Source organism: Schistocerca serialis, chromosome 1 (genome assembly GCF_023864345.2).
Source record: "Schistocerca serialis cubense isolate TAMUIC-IGC-003099 chromosome 1, iqSchSeri2.2, whole genome shotgun sequence".
NCBI lineage: Eukaryota > Metazoa > Arthropoda > Insecta > Orthoptera > Acrididae > Schistocerca > Schistocerca serialis.
In genome coordinates this window covers 230,729,873-230,747,466 of record NC_064638.1, presented here as the reverse complement: position 1 = coordinate 230,747,466, position 17,594 = coordinate 230,729,873, and the positions used below count along the sequence as shown (strand labels likewise).

At 41.9% G+C, this 17,594-nt stretch overlaps 1 protein-coding gene across 1 annotated transcript in view; it reads left to right on the top strand.

Annotated features, from left to right (window-relative positions):
- The window catches only part of LOC126461204 (peripherin-2-like), a 54,344-nt gene that overhangs the window by 23,831 nt on the left and 12,919 nt on the right, over positions 1-17,594 (top strand). The window contains exon 2 of the mRNA XM_050095981.1: positions 9,994-10,152. Coding sequence (XP_049951938.1) covers positions 9,994-10,152 — 159 coding nt within the window. The remainder of the gene's footprint in view (positions 1-9,993; positions 10,153-17,594) is intronic.

Sequence of the window (17,594 nt, the reverse complement as noted above, 5' to 3'; positions counted from 1 at the left end):
CTCATTGTGAAGAAAAGAAGATGTATTCGTAATTTACATACCTGTAGTACCTACAAGGCGTGAGCTCTATCCGAACTTAAGGACAAATCACGTTAAACAGTACTTACATATTTTCACACACTTGCAGAAAATGACACGTTGTCACAATTTAACAATTAATGATTATTTTAAACATGCGCTGAAGGGAAAACTAACGGTCGACAGCACCGCCCTAACAGCATTTTTGTTTAATACTCAGAAGCGCTACGTAAATTTTATCCTGATTTCTAAACAGCCTAAAAACAAAATTATATAATTTTCATAGATATCCACATGTCAATCGTCTACTTAAGTCCTGCTTTATTTCGAAAAGATGATATTTAGGCAATGAAGGAAGGTTAGATTTATCGTCAAGTAGACACTGGAGCCATTAGAGACATCTGACTGAAACGGATCTGGCCGAGCGGTTCTAGGCGCTACAGTCTGGAACTGCGCGACCGCTATGGTCGCAGGTTCGAATCCTGCCTCGGGCATGGGTGTGTGTGATGTTCTTAGGTTAGTTAGGTTTAAGTAGTTCTAAGTTCTAGGGGACTCATGACCTCAGAAGTTAAGTCCCATAGTGCTCAGAGCCATTTTTTTGAAACGGATCATTATTACCTCTACCGCAAAGGAAATTGACTGCAGAGAATACATCACATGAAAAATATTCTTCTTCAGTTCTGTAGACTATAGACATACCTTTTGCATTTTCATTTTGAAATAAACTCTAACATTCTCTCTCAAACACATACACAATGTGGGGTGTAGATTGTGGTTGGAGCATACCACTACCCCTAGGATGCACAGGACCAAACTCTCGTGACCAAAGGAGTGAGGAACCACCCAAAGTGATCATGCAAATTAATTTTAAGGAAATAATACTATCATGCAGAGGAAACCGTCTTATTTAAATGGATATTAGTAGGGGTGGCCCAGTTAATCATGAAACAAATGGGTAGCACATCACTCAGACAAATATTTTAATGGGAGGAGCGAACATCTAACTATAAATGGAAACAAATGGTCACTGTAATAATTATATTTACTGTCTTAACATGAGAATTGCCGCTGACAAACGGTGAAGGGATTATAGCTCTAAAGTATAGCCTTGGCACACGAGTGTGAGGAGGATGAAAGAGAATTACGTTAATAATTTACGGCACAATCAGTGACTGCATAAGTTGTCAACGAGTGCGCGCAGTATTCCGTGGCTGGTAGATGTATGGTTGGCAGGGACTCATGGGAAGAGCGGCAGGCGCTGTAGGTGAAATGCCATGAGCTAGAAGGGGAAGTGCCGTTCCGAACTGAAGCCTACACAATTTTTTTTTTTTTTTAAAATGTTGAGTGGGGCCCTCCAAGCCCACACTTGCATGGTGATCATTCAAGAAGATCTGTCACCTCTGCTTTGGTTGGTATCTGAACAGAATTCCGCCGAAAATGCTACAATATATTTTCGCATGGTTTATTAACAACTTATGACTTTCAGATAAGTGTCGCGAGTGGCGAATTTAGAGTAAAACCTACACATTTCTCCTGTTGCCATGTTAAAATTTTGCTTCTTTTGCCAAAACACAACGAAGTTTACACAATGTCACCACACTAACATCTTGTGCAGAGTCAACTGCAAGAGAATTCTGAAACAGTGGTTTATTAAATTTATTGCGTGAGGAACTCAGGAAAAGTAAGGTCAGCATTTTAAGAAAAAGCTCATCGTCAGTGCAAAATACGTGTAATATCTTATGTTGTTCCAAAACCTATAGCATTTCTCGTTTCACCGGCCATCGATGGCCCTTAAAAATTACATTCTTTCATTGAAAAAGTCTATGGAATAACAAGGTAGATAATTAAGTTCTGCATAATAACCATACGGAAAAATAGTATGCTATCATTTGCCAATATCTCAAACCGTTTATGAAATGTGAGGAATGTTGTGGACATTTCATTTCGGCTTGATCATTGGCGCGACGCGGTCGCATATGAGTGTGCTACGTCAAATCAATTTTCTCGAGACTGATGACAGATAGAAGCCACCGCACAATTATAAAGAAAAATTCAGTATGTTAGCTAAATTCCATACGCAGCAATATATTATGTTATCTGTACCAAATGCAAAATCATAGCGATCCCTATTTTTTCATGACAAAGTTTTTCGAATTTCACGCAGTGTCTTACTTCCACATAAATACCACAATTACTACGACCATTAACGAAATGATGAGCACATCATCGTGAAGCTCGCATATAAAGCTACAAGTAAAGCTTAAATGAAGTTTTATTTTTACCGAACACTTTGTGTAAAATCGTTTGAGAGAGATGCAGGGCACGCGCCTCGATCGCTGAAAGGTAGCTCATGGTGTCGGCTTCCATTCCGAACAAAGGAATGAATTCGCCAAGCGTTTTGGACGAAAATTGGTCACTACACATCGCCCACCATATCCTGAGTGAACTCTAGTTAGTAGTATTAAGTACACGGAAAGACAGGAGCGAACAAATTGCACAGTGCGAGTAACTAGCTGGATGCGTGACTTTTAAGGTCGCATATTTGGCTCATGAAGGGAGTGAATTTACTTCGTTTCTGAATAAAGGCTGCACGTGCAGTGATGGCGTATCTTACGAAACACATGGAGTGTGGTCAAGGAAGCCGGTAGCACAGTGGCTGGAGGATATGATTTCAGACCCCTCTTTGAACTTAGTGCTTCCATACAGACATCCATGAAGTCTCAGCAAGCTCGTCTCATTAGTCATTCTCCTGTCCTAAACATAAATCTTTACTCCACAAAAGCCTAATGAGATGTATTCTCTTTCTGGCTGCTCTGGAACTTGGCTGTTTCTCGTCAGAGCAGGAAATCACTGGCCAATGTTGGCAAAGGTTCCAAATGCGGACCAGTAAAGCTCAGAAGAATATGTTAAACTATCCCGCTCTCATATATTTTCTCTTTTTGAACGAATAGTTCTCTTGGGTGTGAAGGAAGGCAGAAAACAATCACCGGCCGGAGTGGCCGAGCGGTTCTAGGCGTTACAGTCTGCAACCGTGCGACCATTACGGTCGCAGGATCGAATCCTGCCTCGGGCATGGATGTGTGTGATGGCCTTAGGTTAGTTAGGTTTAAGTAGTTCTAAATGCTAGGGGACTGATGACCTCTGAAGTTAAGTCCCATAGTTCTTAGAGCCATTTGAACCATCAGAAAACAATCCAGAAAACTTCTCCCTCTGCTTGGCACAGTGCTGAAAAGGGCCTATCGGATGTTGTGCACATAGGCACAACGAAAATAGCGCGCTCTCCCAAAAATGACGGTCCGACCCTATGAGAAGGCTTATTCTAAGACGTTTTCAATTGGTGAGAGATCTGGAGAATGTGCTGGCCAGGGCAGCAGTCGAACATTTTCTCTATCCAGAAAGGCCCGTACAGGACCTGCAACATGCGGTCGTGCGTTATCCTGCTGAAATGTAGGGTTTCGCAGGGATCAAATGAAGGGTAGAGCCACGGGTCGTAACACATCTGAAATGTAACGTCCACTGTTCAAAGTGCAGTCAATGCGAACAAGAGGTGACTGAGACGTGTAGCCAATGGCACCCCATACCCTCACGACGGGTGATACGCCAGTGAGGCGATGACGAATACACGCTTCCAATGTGCGTTCACAGCGGTATTGCCAAACACGGATGCGACCATCATGATGCTGTAAAGAGAACCTGGATTCATCCTAAAAACTGACGTGTTGCCATTCGTGCTCCCAGGTTCGTCGTTGAGTACACCATTGCAGGCGCTGCTGTCTGTGATGCAGCATCAAGGGTAACCGCAGCCGTGGTCTCCGAGGTGATACTCCATGCTGCTGCAAACGTCGTCGAACTGTTCGTGCAGATGGTTGTTGTCTTGCAAAGGTCCCCATCTGTTGACTCATGGATCGAGACGTGGCTGCACGATCCGTTACAGCCATGCGGATAAGATGCCTGTCATATCGACTGCTAGTGATACGAGTCCGCTGGAATCCAGCAAAGTGTTCCATATTACCCTCCTGAACCTATCGATTCCACATTCTGCTTACAGTCATTGGATCTCGACCAACGCGAGCAGCAATGTCGCGATACGATAAACCGCAATCGCGATAGGCTACAATCCGACCTTTATGAAAGTCGGAAACGTGATGGTACGCATTTCTCCTCCTTACACGAGGCATCACAAAAACGTTTCACCAGGCAACGCCGGTCAAGTGCTGTTTGTGTATGAGAAATCGGTTGGAAACTTCCCTCATGTCAGCACGTTGTAGGTGTCGCCATCAGCGCCAGCCTTGTGTGAATGCTCTGAAAAGCTAATCATATGCATCTCACAGCATCTTCCTCCTGTCGGTCAAATTTCGCGTCTGCAGCACGTCATCTTCGTGGTGTAGCAATTTTAATGGCCAGTAGTGTAGCTAAATGGCTTCCGTGAAGTCTTCCGTGTTTCTTTCGACAGAAATAAGCGAGCCGCAATCCTCCTGGAAAGTGAACTGGAGGAACGAGAATGAGCGAGAAAGCCAGTCTGGGTACCTGTGGCCGAGCCCCTGCTCAGAGCTCAACAGTTTTACAGCGGCAAATTCCTCTTTAAAAGGACTCTTGTCTCGTCGGTCCAACTTTAAGCTTTCAGGTCTTCGAATCATCCACCAAACATCCACCAGCTATATAGGAAAAGTAGAAAAACAAACAGCAAAACGAAAACAGCCACTGGTGAAGGTAACCCATATCTGCAATTACCAAACGACTACCTGACCAAGGAAAAGTGCATATCATCCTCTGAAATATGTTAGTGGACTGTATCAGAGAAGAACAGCCACATTACAATACACACACACACACACACACACACACACACACACACACACACACACACACACACACACACACACACACTCTTGCGCACGTGCATGTGCATATCAAACAGAATTATAAAAATTTAGAGATTCTGATCCAAACAAGAGTTTTTCTAAAAGGAAGATTGTTTCGAATAACTAGTGTGTTACCTACCAGGCTACATGGGGCAACGTCTGTCGTTATTCCTGATTACGTCATGGTGATAAACACTAAGGAGTGATTGCTGTATGCTGACAGTTACTGATGACATCAAAATCAGCTGTCCTTTCGTGTTATTTAAAACACGGAGGCTATCTGTGGGCACTGGATTTGGAAGTCTCCCATCTTGATCAACAACCCAGTCATAGCACTCAAATCTTTATACAATCTTCATAATCATCTACCTACATCAAACACACAGATTTCCTTCCTCCCCCCTCCCCCCCCCCCCAACACTTTGGTTATTTTTTTCCCAGATTGCTTTGATTTCAGTGGCTGTTATCTAATTAAAGACTGAGAGTGATAAAATAGCTACTACTACTTTGTAGAAGCTTTTATTGTCTCGAAGTAAATAAGTGAAGATGGCCGAAGTAGAGAGGGTATAAAATGCAGACTGGCTACAGGTGATAAGTATTTCTGAAGAATAGGAATTTTTTAATAATTAATGTGAATATTTTAGGATGCCTGTTCTGAAAGTATTTTTCTGGAGTGTAGCCTTGTACATAAGTATAACATAGACATTAAACAGTTCAGACAAGAAGAGAACAGAAGTTTTTCCAATGTACTGCTACAGATCACAGGATGAATACAATAAGCAGGTTGAAATGAATGTACGTTGCATTATTTGGAGATGAATAGGCCTCCATAGGATGAAGTATGTGAAAAGATGCATCAAATTAGTCTTCAGAGTGGAGACCATGACAATAACAATTAGTTTCAAGCGGAGATCTGTTATCTCTGTCCTGATTTAGCTACTGCACAGAAAACCGTACTACTCGTATGCAGGATGCAATTTAGAAATGCATTATATGTATCACAGAATTTATTCCGACCAAAGACACATTGCAGGTGCTTATGATGAAACTTTCTGACAGATACAAACAATGTGTGGAAATATGGTTCAGATACAGAGTCTTGCTTTCTTGGAGCAATGGTCATACAAGCTAATATACCCAGACACAACATGTGTGAATCTCAATGTTTCAACATATTTCCTACTTTCTATACTCAAAGATACTATTAGAATCTCTACCCTTAAGTTCAGGTGGGGCTCATTCCTTCTTCAGGGCGTGTTATAGGTACTGTAAGTATGTAAGAACACGAGTACATCCATTCTTCTTCTCTTCACAATAAGATTATGCACCTAAGATATTCAGGAGTAGAATGGGACTTTCCCCTGCAAATTAATTAATAGTGTATATCGAGATTCTCATGTGATTTACTCCTTGTTAGAGGACTTTTGACTCTGGACCTAACACTCAGCAACCATTTCTTTTCTTCTCAATGAGATTATGCACCTAAGGTATTCAGGTATACAATGGGACCTTTCCCTTCAAATTAATTAATAATGTATATCGAGATTCTCGTGTGATTTACTCCTTATTAGAAGACTTTTGACCCTTGGCCTAACACTCAGCAACCATTTCAGACGCTCACATTGTACTGATCCTACTCACTGACATGTAATACTAAATTTTGTACAAACATCATAGTTGTTGAGAATGTATACACTAAAAGCAAAACATTTATTGTTATGTTTAGTGTTCAATGTTAACATTAATGTTTAACATTTACATTTAATGATGTTACACTTAATGATGTCAAATTTCTATATTCTTTAAATTCTACTGATTACTATAACATGGTCAGTTTTTATGTGAAGTTTAAAGTTTGTTTACAGGATTTAATATAATTTCCTAATTGTAACCAAATTTTTTAGGCCTCATTTTGGGTCCTAATAGAGTTTTCTTATATTTTTCTATAATGTGTGTTTCCTAGGCTTTCATTTAACAGGGTTACCTCTAATTTTTTTGTATTGTGAAGACTGTTCTATTATATGTTCTATAACAAAGTCAATTTCCGTGTTTACAGTTGTGACATATAACACAACAATTTGTTAGCTTTATGTTGCTGCATTCTTGCAACTGTATTTTTTTGGTTAATATTTTAGAAGAGTTTTAAAAAATACTGGTACTTCTATTTACATAAGAAAAGCCACTAATTTTGTAATCTTTAGAAAGCAGTTTTAATCTGGAAACCTCTAATTTTTGCTGAATTACATGATAGCATTTCATCCGTGTTTAATTCACAATCCTTAAATAATTTTACTAAGTATTTTTGACTAAGGATGTAGTATATCTCTGTCTAACACTGTTTTAATTTTTTTAAATGCTTCTGTATCGGATATTTTGGGTAATTTTTTTATAATATGATTATTTTGGATGTATTTCATCTATGCATTTCCTTCAATTAAATTTCCTTCAGTACACATACACAATAATATTTATGTTTTATGCAATCCCCTGAATTCTACATATTCTTTGTTTATTTTGGATTTCCAATCTTTTTCTTCATATTTTTACTGTAGAAACTATTAGAACTCATTCATACAAAACTTCCAGTTCATGAAGTTTCACTGTTTTATAGAAAACCACTGTTCCAATATTAACTGAAGACTAGTAGACTGAAGATCGTTTACATCATGGACAATGAATTTCTCATTCAATAAAATTATGTTAAGCCATATTTCATTTCTTTATTTGTATCCTTTAGAGGAAGAGCCTTGTATTAAGCTGTCAGTGATCATTCAACTGGGACTAATTATGTGTGGTTCCTGAGAAGGTTCCATTCGATGATCCTTACATTTTATTGGGTGTATTAATGATTTTTGATCAGTGACATTACCAAAGGCTAAGTTTATTTTGTATGCAGGTGATACAAACGTTGTGATGAATAACAAAATAAGCAAAGTTGCAGTATGAGCTGCTAATGAAATTTTCATGGTCATTAATATATAGCTTCCAACCAATTATCTGTTAGTACACTTCACAAAGATACGTTATATGAAAAACAAACCTTTTGAGAGGCATCCAACGATCATAAGTATAAAATGTGATGGTCCACAAATAAAAGTTGGCAATGTTAAATTTGATAATAAATTCAGTTGGCAGAAGCATACGCCTATCATATTTTTGTTTGCGAGTGTCTTCAGAAGACGCTATTTAGAAATTAAAAAAAAAGTGGCATACTGCGGTAACATTTATTCCATAATGTCATATGGGATCATACTTCAGTGTAACATATCAAGTCAAAATTTTGTGAGTCCAAAAGTGTAATACAAATAATTTGTTAAGAATGTACTGCTGGTGCTAGTTTCAGGAACTGAAAACACTAACTACGGCTTCTCTGTATAACTTCTTCTTTATGAAATTTATCAGAAATAAGATATACAGGGTGTTACAAAAAGGTACGGCCAAACTTTCAGGAAACATTCCTCACACACAAATAAAGAAAAGATGTTATGTGGACATGTGTCCGGAAACGCTTAATTTCCATGTTAGAGCTCATTTTAGTTTCGTCAGTATCTATTGAACTTCCTCGATTCACCGCCAGTTGGCCCAATTGAAGGAAGGTAATGTTGACTTCGGTGCTTGTGTTGACATGCGACTCATTGCTCTACAGTACTAGCATCAAGCACATCAGTACGTAGCATCAACAGGTTAGTGTTCATCACGAACGTGGTTTTGCAGTCAGTGCAATGTTTAGAAATGCGGAGTTGGCAGATGCCCATTTGATGTGTGGATTAGCACGGGGCAATAGCCGTGGCGCGGTACGTTTGTATCGAGACAGATTTCCAGAACGAAGGTGTCCCGACAGGAAGACGTTCGAAGCAATTGATCGGCGTCTTAGGGAGCACGGAACATTCCAGCCTATGACTCGCGACTGGGGAAGACCTAGAGCGAAGAGGACACCTGCAATGGACGAGGCAATTCTTCGTGCAGTTGACGATAGCCCTAATGTCAGCGTCAGAGAAGTTGCTGCTGCACAAGGTAACGTTGACCACGTCACTGTTGGAGAGTGCTACGGGAGATCCAGTTGTTTCCATACCACGTACAGCGTGTGCAGGCACTATCAGCAGCTGATTGGCCTCCACGGGTACACTTCTGCGAATGGTTCATCCAACAATGTGTCAATCCTCATTTCAGTGCAAATGTTCTCTTTACGGATGAGGCTTCATTCCAACGTGATCAAATTGTAAATTTTCACAATCAACATGTGTGGGCTGACGAGAATCCGCATGCAATTGTGCAATCACGTCATCAACACAGATTTTCTGTGAACGTTTGGGCAGGCATTGTTGGTGATGTCTTGATTGGGTCCCATGTTCTTCCACCTACGCTCAATGGAGCACGTTATCATGATTTCATATGGGGTACTCTACCTGTGCTGCTTGAACATGTGCCTTTACAAGTACGACACAACATGTGGTTCATGCACGATGGAGCTCCTGCACATTTCAGTCGAAGTGTTCGTACGCTTCTCAACAACAGATTCGGTGAGAGGCTGACCAATTCCATGGCCTCCACGCTCTCCTGACCTCAACCCTCTTGACTTTCATTTATGGGGGCATTTGAAAGCTCTTGTCTACGCAACCCCGGTACCTAATGTAGAGACTTTTCGTGCTCGTATTGTGGACGGCTGTGATACAATACGCCATTCTTCAGGGCTGCATCAGCGCATCAGGGATTCCATGCGACGGAGGGTGGATGATGCATGTATCCTCGCTAACGGAGGACATTTTGAACATTTCCTGTAACAAAGTGTTTGAAGTCACGCTGGTACGTTCTGTTGCTGTGTGTTTCCATTCCATGATTAATGTGATTTGAAGAGAAGTAATAAAATGAGCTCTAACATGGAAAGTAAGCGCTTCCGGACACATGTCCACATAACATATTTTCTTTCTTTGTGTGTGAGGAATGTTTCCTGAAAGTTTGGCCGTACCTTTTTGTAACACCCTGTATATTCTTCGAGTGAACTGTTCGATTCATGGAATCAGTACTTGAAATACGAATAATCTGCATAAAGGTTTAGAGTCAGCTACTTCGAGTGATTGTAGGTAGATGATAAGACTTCGCTGATGTGCTTCAGGTGGCCGACGTACGAGAGCGGCAACGAGTCCGAGGTGGCCGAGGTGGGCGAGGACATGCCGCAGTTCGTCAGCGACGACGCGCCCTTCAGCTGCTGCTCCAGCGAGCAGCTCCGGCCCTGCGTGCACCACGGAGTGCTCTCCCGCAGTCCCATCTACAGGTGAGTTGCTGATCATCTTCTTGCGACACAACTATGTTCACCGTATACTCACGGTCAATGATTGGTCGTCGGCCGCTATGTACGAGGGTCACTCCAAAAGAAATACACACTATTTTTTTAAATCCGTCTTTTATTCTACATTTTTGAAAGTTTTACAGTGTGTAGATACATCCTTTAGGAACAATATTTTCATTTCTCCACATAATTTCCATCCCTTTTAACTGCCTTACGCCATCTTGGAACAGACGCCTGTATACCCGCACGGTAAAATTCTGGACCAACCTGTTGGAGCCACTGATTGGCAGCGTGCACTTTGTTCCACAAAGAGAGTCTTTCAGTTTCCCAAAGAGATGATAGTCACATGGAGCCAGGTCAGGACTGTAAGGCGGGTGTTTCAGTGTTGTCCATCCGAGTTTTGTGATCGTTTCCATGGTTTTTTGACTGACATGTGGCCGTGCATTGTCGTGCAACAGCAAAACATCCTGCTTTTGCCGATATGGTCGAACACGACTCAGTCGAGCTTGAAGTTTCTTCAGTGTCGTCACATTTGCATCAGAATTTATGGTGGTTCCACTTGGCATGATGTCCACAAGCAAGAGTCCTTCAGAATCAAAAACACTATAGCCATAACTTTTCCAGGAGAAGGTGAGGTTTTGAATTTTTTTTTCTTGGGTGAATTTGCATGATGCCACTCCATTGATTGCCTCTTCGTCTCTGGTGAAAAATGATGGAGCCATGTTTCATCACCTGTCACAATTCTTCCAAGAAATTCATCTCCACCATTCTCGTGCTATTCCAAAAGTTCGCTGCATACCGTTTTTCTTGTTTCTTTGTGAGCCACTGTCAACATCCTGGGAACCCACCTGGCACAAACCTTTTTTAACGCCAACACTTTCAGTATTCTGGAAACATTTACTTCCCCTATACCAACGTAGCGTGACAGTCAGTTCACCGTGATGCGTCTGTCAGCAGTCACCAGTTCGTTAACTCTCTGCACATTGTCTGGAGTGTGTACAGTACGAGACTTGCCGCTGCAAGGACAATCCTCAACATTGCTGTGCCCACTTTCATCATGTAACCTGCTTGCCCACTGACTATCTGTAGTGCGATCGACAGCAGCATCTCCATACACCTTTTTCAACCTCTTGTGAATGTTTCCCACTGTCTCGTTTTCACAGCACAGGAATTCTATGACAGCACGTTGCTTCTGACGAACGTCAAGTGTAGCAGCCATCTTGAAGACATGTTGTGACGGCGCCACTCACGGGAACAGGTTGAACTAAGTTTGAAAACAAGCGGGAAGGATGTATCTACACACTGTAAAACTTTCAGACATGCAGAATGAAAATTGTATTTTTACAAAAATAGTGTGCATTTCTTTTGGAGTGACCCTCGTACATCCAGTTGGTGTTGCAACGCCACTTAAAAAGGGCCCTACTTGTTTGTTTAGGTATTTTTTTATTATTATAGTGCGAATGATACTCTCAGGCACGCCAAAACACTGTAAATCTTCAGCATTTTTCCTAATCACCTTGCTAAGTGTTTGACTCATGTACTTCTTGTTTCCAATTTCACTGAACAGTCAGATTCTATATCTACATCTACGCCTACACTCCACAACGTATAGTGTACGACGCAGGTTCCTTTAAACACCACGGCCATTCTCGTCGTCATTTTCTCCAGCAGCGAATGGTGAGCGAGAGGAACGATTGTTGATAAACCTCTGTATGAGATCGAAACTCCGTAATTTTAAATTCATGATCTTCTCACGAGATATATTTAGGAGTAAGCAATAGTCATCAGCTCTTTAATTTTAAATTCATGACCTTTTCACGAGATATGTTTAGGAGTAAGCAGTCATCATCGTCATCACTATCGTCATCATCTAATTCATGGACTAGTTTCGAGGAACCTGTTCCGACTTCAGCTTCTTAGGTACATCGTTCCCTCAGCCAACTTAGCCCCTTGCTCTCTTTTTTGGGTAGATACTGCAAAACTTCTTTAGCATACCTACCTTGTGTTATTCCGTTTATACGTTCTTTCCAGTTTTGCTTATAAGTATCGATATTTTAAGCTCACTTCTAATATGTTGTTGTTGTTGTGGTCTTCAGTCCTGAGACTGGTTTGACGCAGCTCTCCATGCTACACTCTCCTGTGCAAGCTGCTTCATCACCCAGTACGTACTGCAGCCTACATCCTTATGAATCTGCTTAGTGTATTCATCTCTCGGTTTCCCTCTAAGATTTTTACCCTCCACGCTGCCCTCCAATACTAAATTGGTGATCCCTTGATGCCTCAGAACATGTCCTACCAAACGATCCCTTCTTCTAGATAAGTTGTGCCACAAACTCCTCTTCTCCCCAATTCTATTCAATACCTCCTCATTAGTTATGTGATCTACCCATCTAATCTTCAGCATTCTTCTGTAGCACCACATTTCGAAAGCTTGTATTCTCTTCTTGTCCAAACTATTTAACGTCCATGTTTCACTTCCATACATGGCTACACTCCATACAAATACTTTCAGAAACTACTTCCTGACACTTAAATCTATACTCGATGTTAACAAATTTTTCTTCTTCAGAAACGCTTTCCTTGCCATTAGCAGTCTACATTTTATTTCCTCTCTACTTCGACCATCATCAGTTATTTTGCTCCCCAAATAGCAAAACTCCTTTACTACTTTAAGTGTCTCATTTCCTAATCTAATTCCCTCAGTATCACCCGACTTAATTCGACTACATTCCATTATCCTCGTTTTGCTTTTGTTGATGTTCATCTTATACCATCCTTTCAAGAAACCGTCCATTCCGTTCAACTGCTCTTCCAAGTCCTTTGCTGTCTCTGACGGAATTACTTCTAGTATATTCGTTTCTTCCTCATTCTTCTGGTTTACATCTTCTGCTTCCTGATCTAAGGAATTTCATTTCTGACGCCACTGTGCCGATTTATATATTCCTTATTTGCTATCCAAGCCTCAAGTAGCAATAGAACAGCCATCGCTTTATAGAACTTCAGTTGCATTTCTTTAATCGCTTTTCCGTTTAATGTTTTTTGTCATTATATAGATATCCTGAAATTTTGCTGTTTTGTTTTTTATATCTTTATCATGACCAGAAGAAACGTCACGGCCCAGGTACTTAAAATGACTTACTTACTCGATTGTTTTCTTTTCTATCAGTATTTTTAATCACATCTGTTGTCTTCCTGGGAATGCGATGCTTTTGTCTTTTCCATACATATTTCGAAATTGTAATTTTGGCCAATTTCGTTTAGTTTAAAAATATTTCTTGGTAATTCGTCTTCTGAAGTAGCTATTATAATATGGACGCCAGCATTCATTAATGCCTGTTACAGCACGTTGGAAGTAAAGGAAACGCCATACCGTACTGTGCAACGCCATTAGTGTACTGTCTGCCACTGGGTTTGGATTAACATCTCCGTTGTATTTTTGCGCTTACTGTATGAACCCATTTTGAACCGCGCTCTTCTTCTTTGGGTCTTCTGCATTTCTTATATCATTCCCAGCTGGTAAGTGTCTAGAGGGGAAGCAATCGGTCACAGGAGTGTTCTCTAAGACACGTCTTCAGTGGGTGAATTACAAGTCGTTAGCAACTTAACAATGAATCTCAGCTTGAGATCTGCTTTTGTGCAGCTTATTTTATGTGGGCGTTCCACTTTATGTCGCTCAGACAAATACTTATAAATATTTTAAGGTTCTTACTGTTTTCATTGATTATTCGGCAATAGTTCAATCGGACAACAGGAAGCCTTTCCACGTATTTATGTGCAGTCTCTTACATTTATTTATGTTGAGGATCAGTTACCAGACTCAGTAACAAGCATCGATTATCAGCAGTTATTTCTTAACTTCGCTATAGTTTATGACGTCTCGATCTTCCTACATAATACAGCATTATCTGCGAACAGCCTAAAAGAGCTTGCGACGTTATGTGCAAGGGTGTTTGTGCGTATTGGGAAAAGTGATTACCCTAAAACATTCTTAGGCGAGTTGGTAGACTTCTCTCCGTTAAGGACATTATGCTGTGATTCGTTTGCTAGGAATACTTGAATTCAATCAGAAAGCTGGTGTAATACTCCATACACTCTCATTTTGATCATTATGTGGCTCTGCATAACTGTCGGTCATTGTGGCCGAGCTGTTCTAGGCGCGTCAGTCCGGAAGCGCGCTGCTGCTACGGTCGCAGGTTCTAATGCTGCCTCGGGCATGGATGTGTGTGATGTCCTTAGGTTAGTTCTAAGTCTAGGGGACTGATGACCTCAGATGTTAAGTCCCATAGTGCTTAGAGCCATTTGAACTACATAACTATGTGTATATGACCCATAAAGCACGTATGACGCTAGAAAATTGTAGCGAAACTAAAGAAGATTGCAGAGGATCGACGCATGGTGCCTTGAAAGTAATCTGACCCAGGAAGAAAACTTATTACAGGAAGCGGCCACAACCATTAAATGTCTGTAAGTATACCGGGTGATCAAAAAGTCAGTATAAATTTGAAAACTGAATAAATCACGGAATAATGTAGATAGAGAGGTACAAATTGACACACATGCTTGGAATGACATGGTGTTTTATTAGAATCAAAAAAATACAAACGTTCAAAAAATGTCTGACAGATGGTGCTTCATCTGATCAGAATAGCAATAGTTAGCATAACAAAGTAAGGCAAAACAAAGATGATGTTCTTTACAGGAAATGCTCAATATGTCCACCATCATTCCTCAGCATTAGCTGTAGTCGAGGAATAATGTTGTGAACAGCACTGTAAAGCATGTCCGGAGTTATGGTGAGGCACTGGCGTCGGCTGTTGTCTTTCAGCATCCCTAGAGATGTCGGTCGATCACGATACACTTGTGGCTTCAGGTAACCCCAAAGCCGATAATCGCACGGACTGAGGTCTGGCGACCTGGGAGGCCAAGCACTAGGAAAGCGGCGGATGAGCACACGATCGTCACCAAACGACGCGCGCGAGAGATCTTTCACGCGTCTAGCAATATGGGGTGTTTTTTTTTGTTCTAATAAAACTCCATGTCATTCCAAGCATGTGTGTCAATTTTTACCTCTCTATCCACGTTATTCTATGGTTTATTAAGTTTCCAAATTTATACTGACTTTTTGATCACCCGGTATGTATGGAACGATTTTAAATGGAAGTACCACGTAAAATCATTTGCAGGAACGGCAAATGACTAAAAGTTATTCACTGGAAGAACGGTCAGGGTCTGCAGTTCAACGAAGTAGGTTACAAAACCCTCGGACGACCAATACAACCGATATACTCATCCAACTTCACTTACAAGACAGGCAAAACACGCAAATATCTAAAAAAAAAAAAAAAAAAAAAAAAAAGGGCGCTGCGCGGCGTGTAAGCCCACGTCGGCAGCAAGGGCGCCCTCCAGCACGACACTGCCACATCCCGCACGGCCGTCCGCTCCGCCGGACGAGAAGAACAAGATGCGTCATCAGTGAGTGTCGGCGGCCGCACTGCCCAAGCGAATGACAGGCGGTGCATCGAGCAGCTATATGTCTCTCGCAGTGGCGGCACGCCCGCTAATTCGGCAGTTGCTTGCGGTGCGCGCGTTCCGCGCCGCCCTCGAGGCACTCGATGTTTCAGAGGGACGTGCTGTGCGTCAAATGTGCACCGAAAACTGCGATTGTATGTGTTGGCAGAAGAGGCGCCGTCTGTCGAGCAGCTACAGTATAACGCTGCTAACGGCCATACAGCAGTATAAACGTGTAGCTGCACACTATAGCCCCCACGCAATGCCCGCTTAGGGATCGTAAGACTAAGATTGGAACAGCTGCTACGAGTACATGCACAGAGGCATTGAGGCAAACCTTCTGAGTCACGCTGTTAAGAATCGACTGTCATTTATTAGTATAAACGTATGGGTGTACACCATAACCCCCACGCAACGCCCCTTTAGGAATTGTAAGGCTAAGATTAAAATAATTGCTGCATGCACAGAGGCATTATGCAGCACAGAATGATCCAGAGTGGCTTTGAAATTGGTTAATTTATTAAGAATATTAATTACGAATACAAACTGTTATAGTGTGCCGCAATGTTGAGCAGAGTGGAACACATACTGTTAACATCGCTATACATGAGGTCCTAGAGAGTCAAACCAACATATTGCTTCCTCCTACATATATCTCACGAATGTAATATTGGAGGGATTCACGTTCAGAGGCAGGCTTGCCAACAGTAGTTCCTCCCACGCACAGTTTGTAACTGGAGTAGTTTTTTTTTGTGGTTTTAGGGCGCACAACTTCAACGGTCATTAGCGCCCAGACTACGTTAGGAATGCACTGCGAGTCACAAGTTTAAAACAGCAATGAAACGGAAAACACGATAAAGTAGGAAAGGGGGGAAGTGATAGTACCCTCTGCCTCGCACCGCTTGCCTGGCTTGCGGAATACATATGTCGAAGCAGATAAATTGTCTTAGACAACAATTTCAACATTTTGCCCAGCCTCCTAGCTGCAACACCATCCAGCAGTTGTGCATAGTGACGATCAGGGAGGCACCGGACACGTCTTGGGAGACAATGTTCGATGCGACTGCCACCCCTCGTCACAACTAGCCACAAGGTGTTGTTGATAATGGCGGCCGGGAAGGATGTCACTCCATCATGTCCCATGCGTGTCTAATGGGACTAATATATGGATACTGGGCAGGTCAGGGCAGCTGAACGTCCGTAAGAGTGCTCCAGAAGTGCGTTAACTGGCATTTTTCTGCCAGAAGACCATATCTCACTGACGTTGTAATAGTGGCAACAAAATGGGATGGAGCTCAAGATGAACACAACAGCGTTTCAAGCTTCCTTACATTAGACGTTTACGGTTATTGTAATCTATATTTCGCAACGTCGTGAAACCCTGGGTTGATTCTGCACACAGTGCCTTATAGACTTCTATATTTGCTGATTTCCTGGTCGACACCCCAAGCGTATACAATTACAAGACTTTTCGGCTTCCCCCCCCCCCCCCCCGCTACACACACACACACACACACACACACACACACACACACACACACACACACCAAACCACTCTTCCGCTGCACCACTACCAGAGTGGGGCTCTGGTGGTAAATTTTTGAGGAAACCTAGGGAGTTTCACTCTTGCTGGGAGCCCTTTTTTTATCAATCCTGATTTTCTGTTGCTACGAGTGCGTTAGACGATTACTGCATAACGCTTCGTTGGACAGAAACTGTTAAACTTTTTTGAGATGACGAAAATCTACAGCATGGCGCACTACTAAGACTTTCAATGAACGTGTGGTGGGAGGAGGAGGGTCGTGTTTCGGAGTATAGCGGTGGATGTAAAAGGGAAAAGGAGACAGGCGAGGCAGAAATGCCGCCGCTGCCCTGGAGTTCTTCTCTGCTTCGTAGCCAGAAACACAAAGAAAACGATC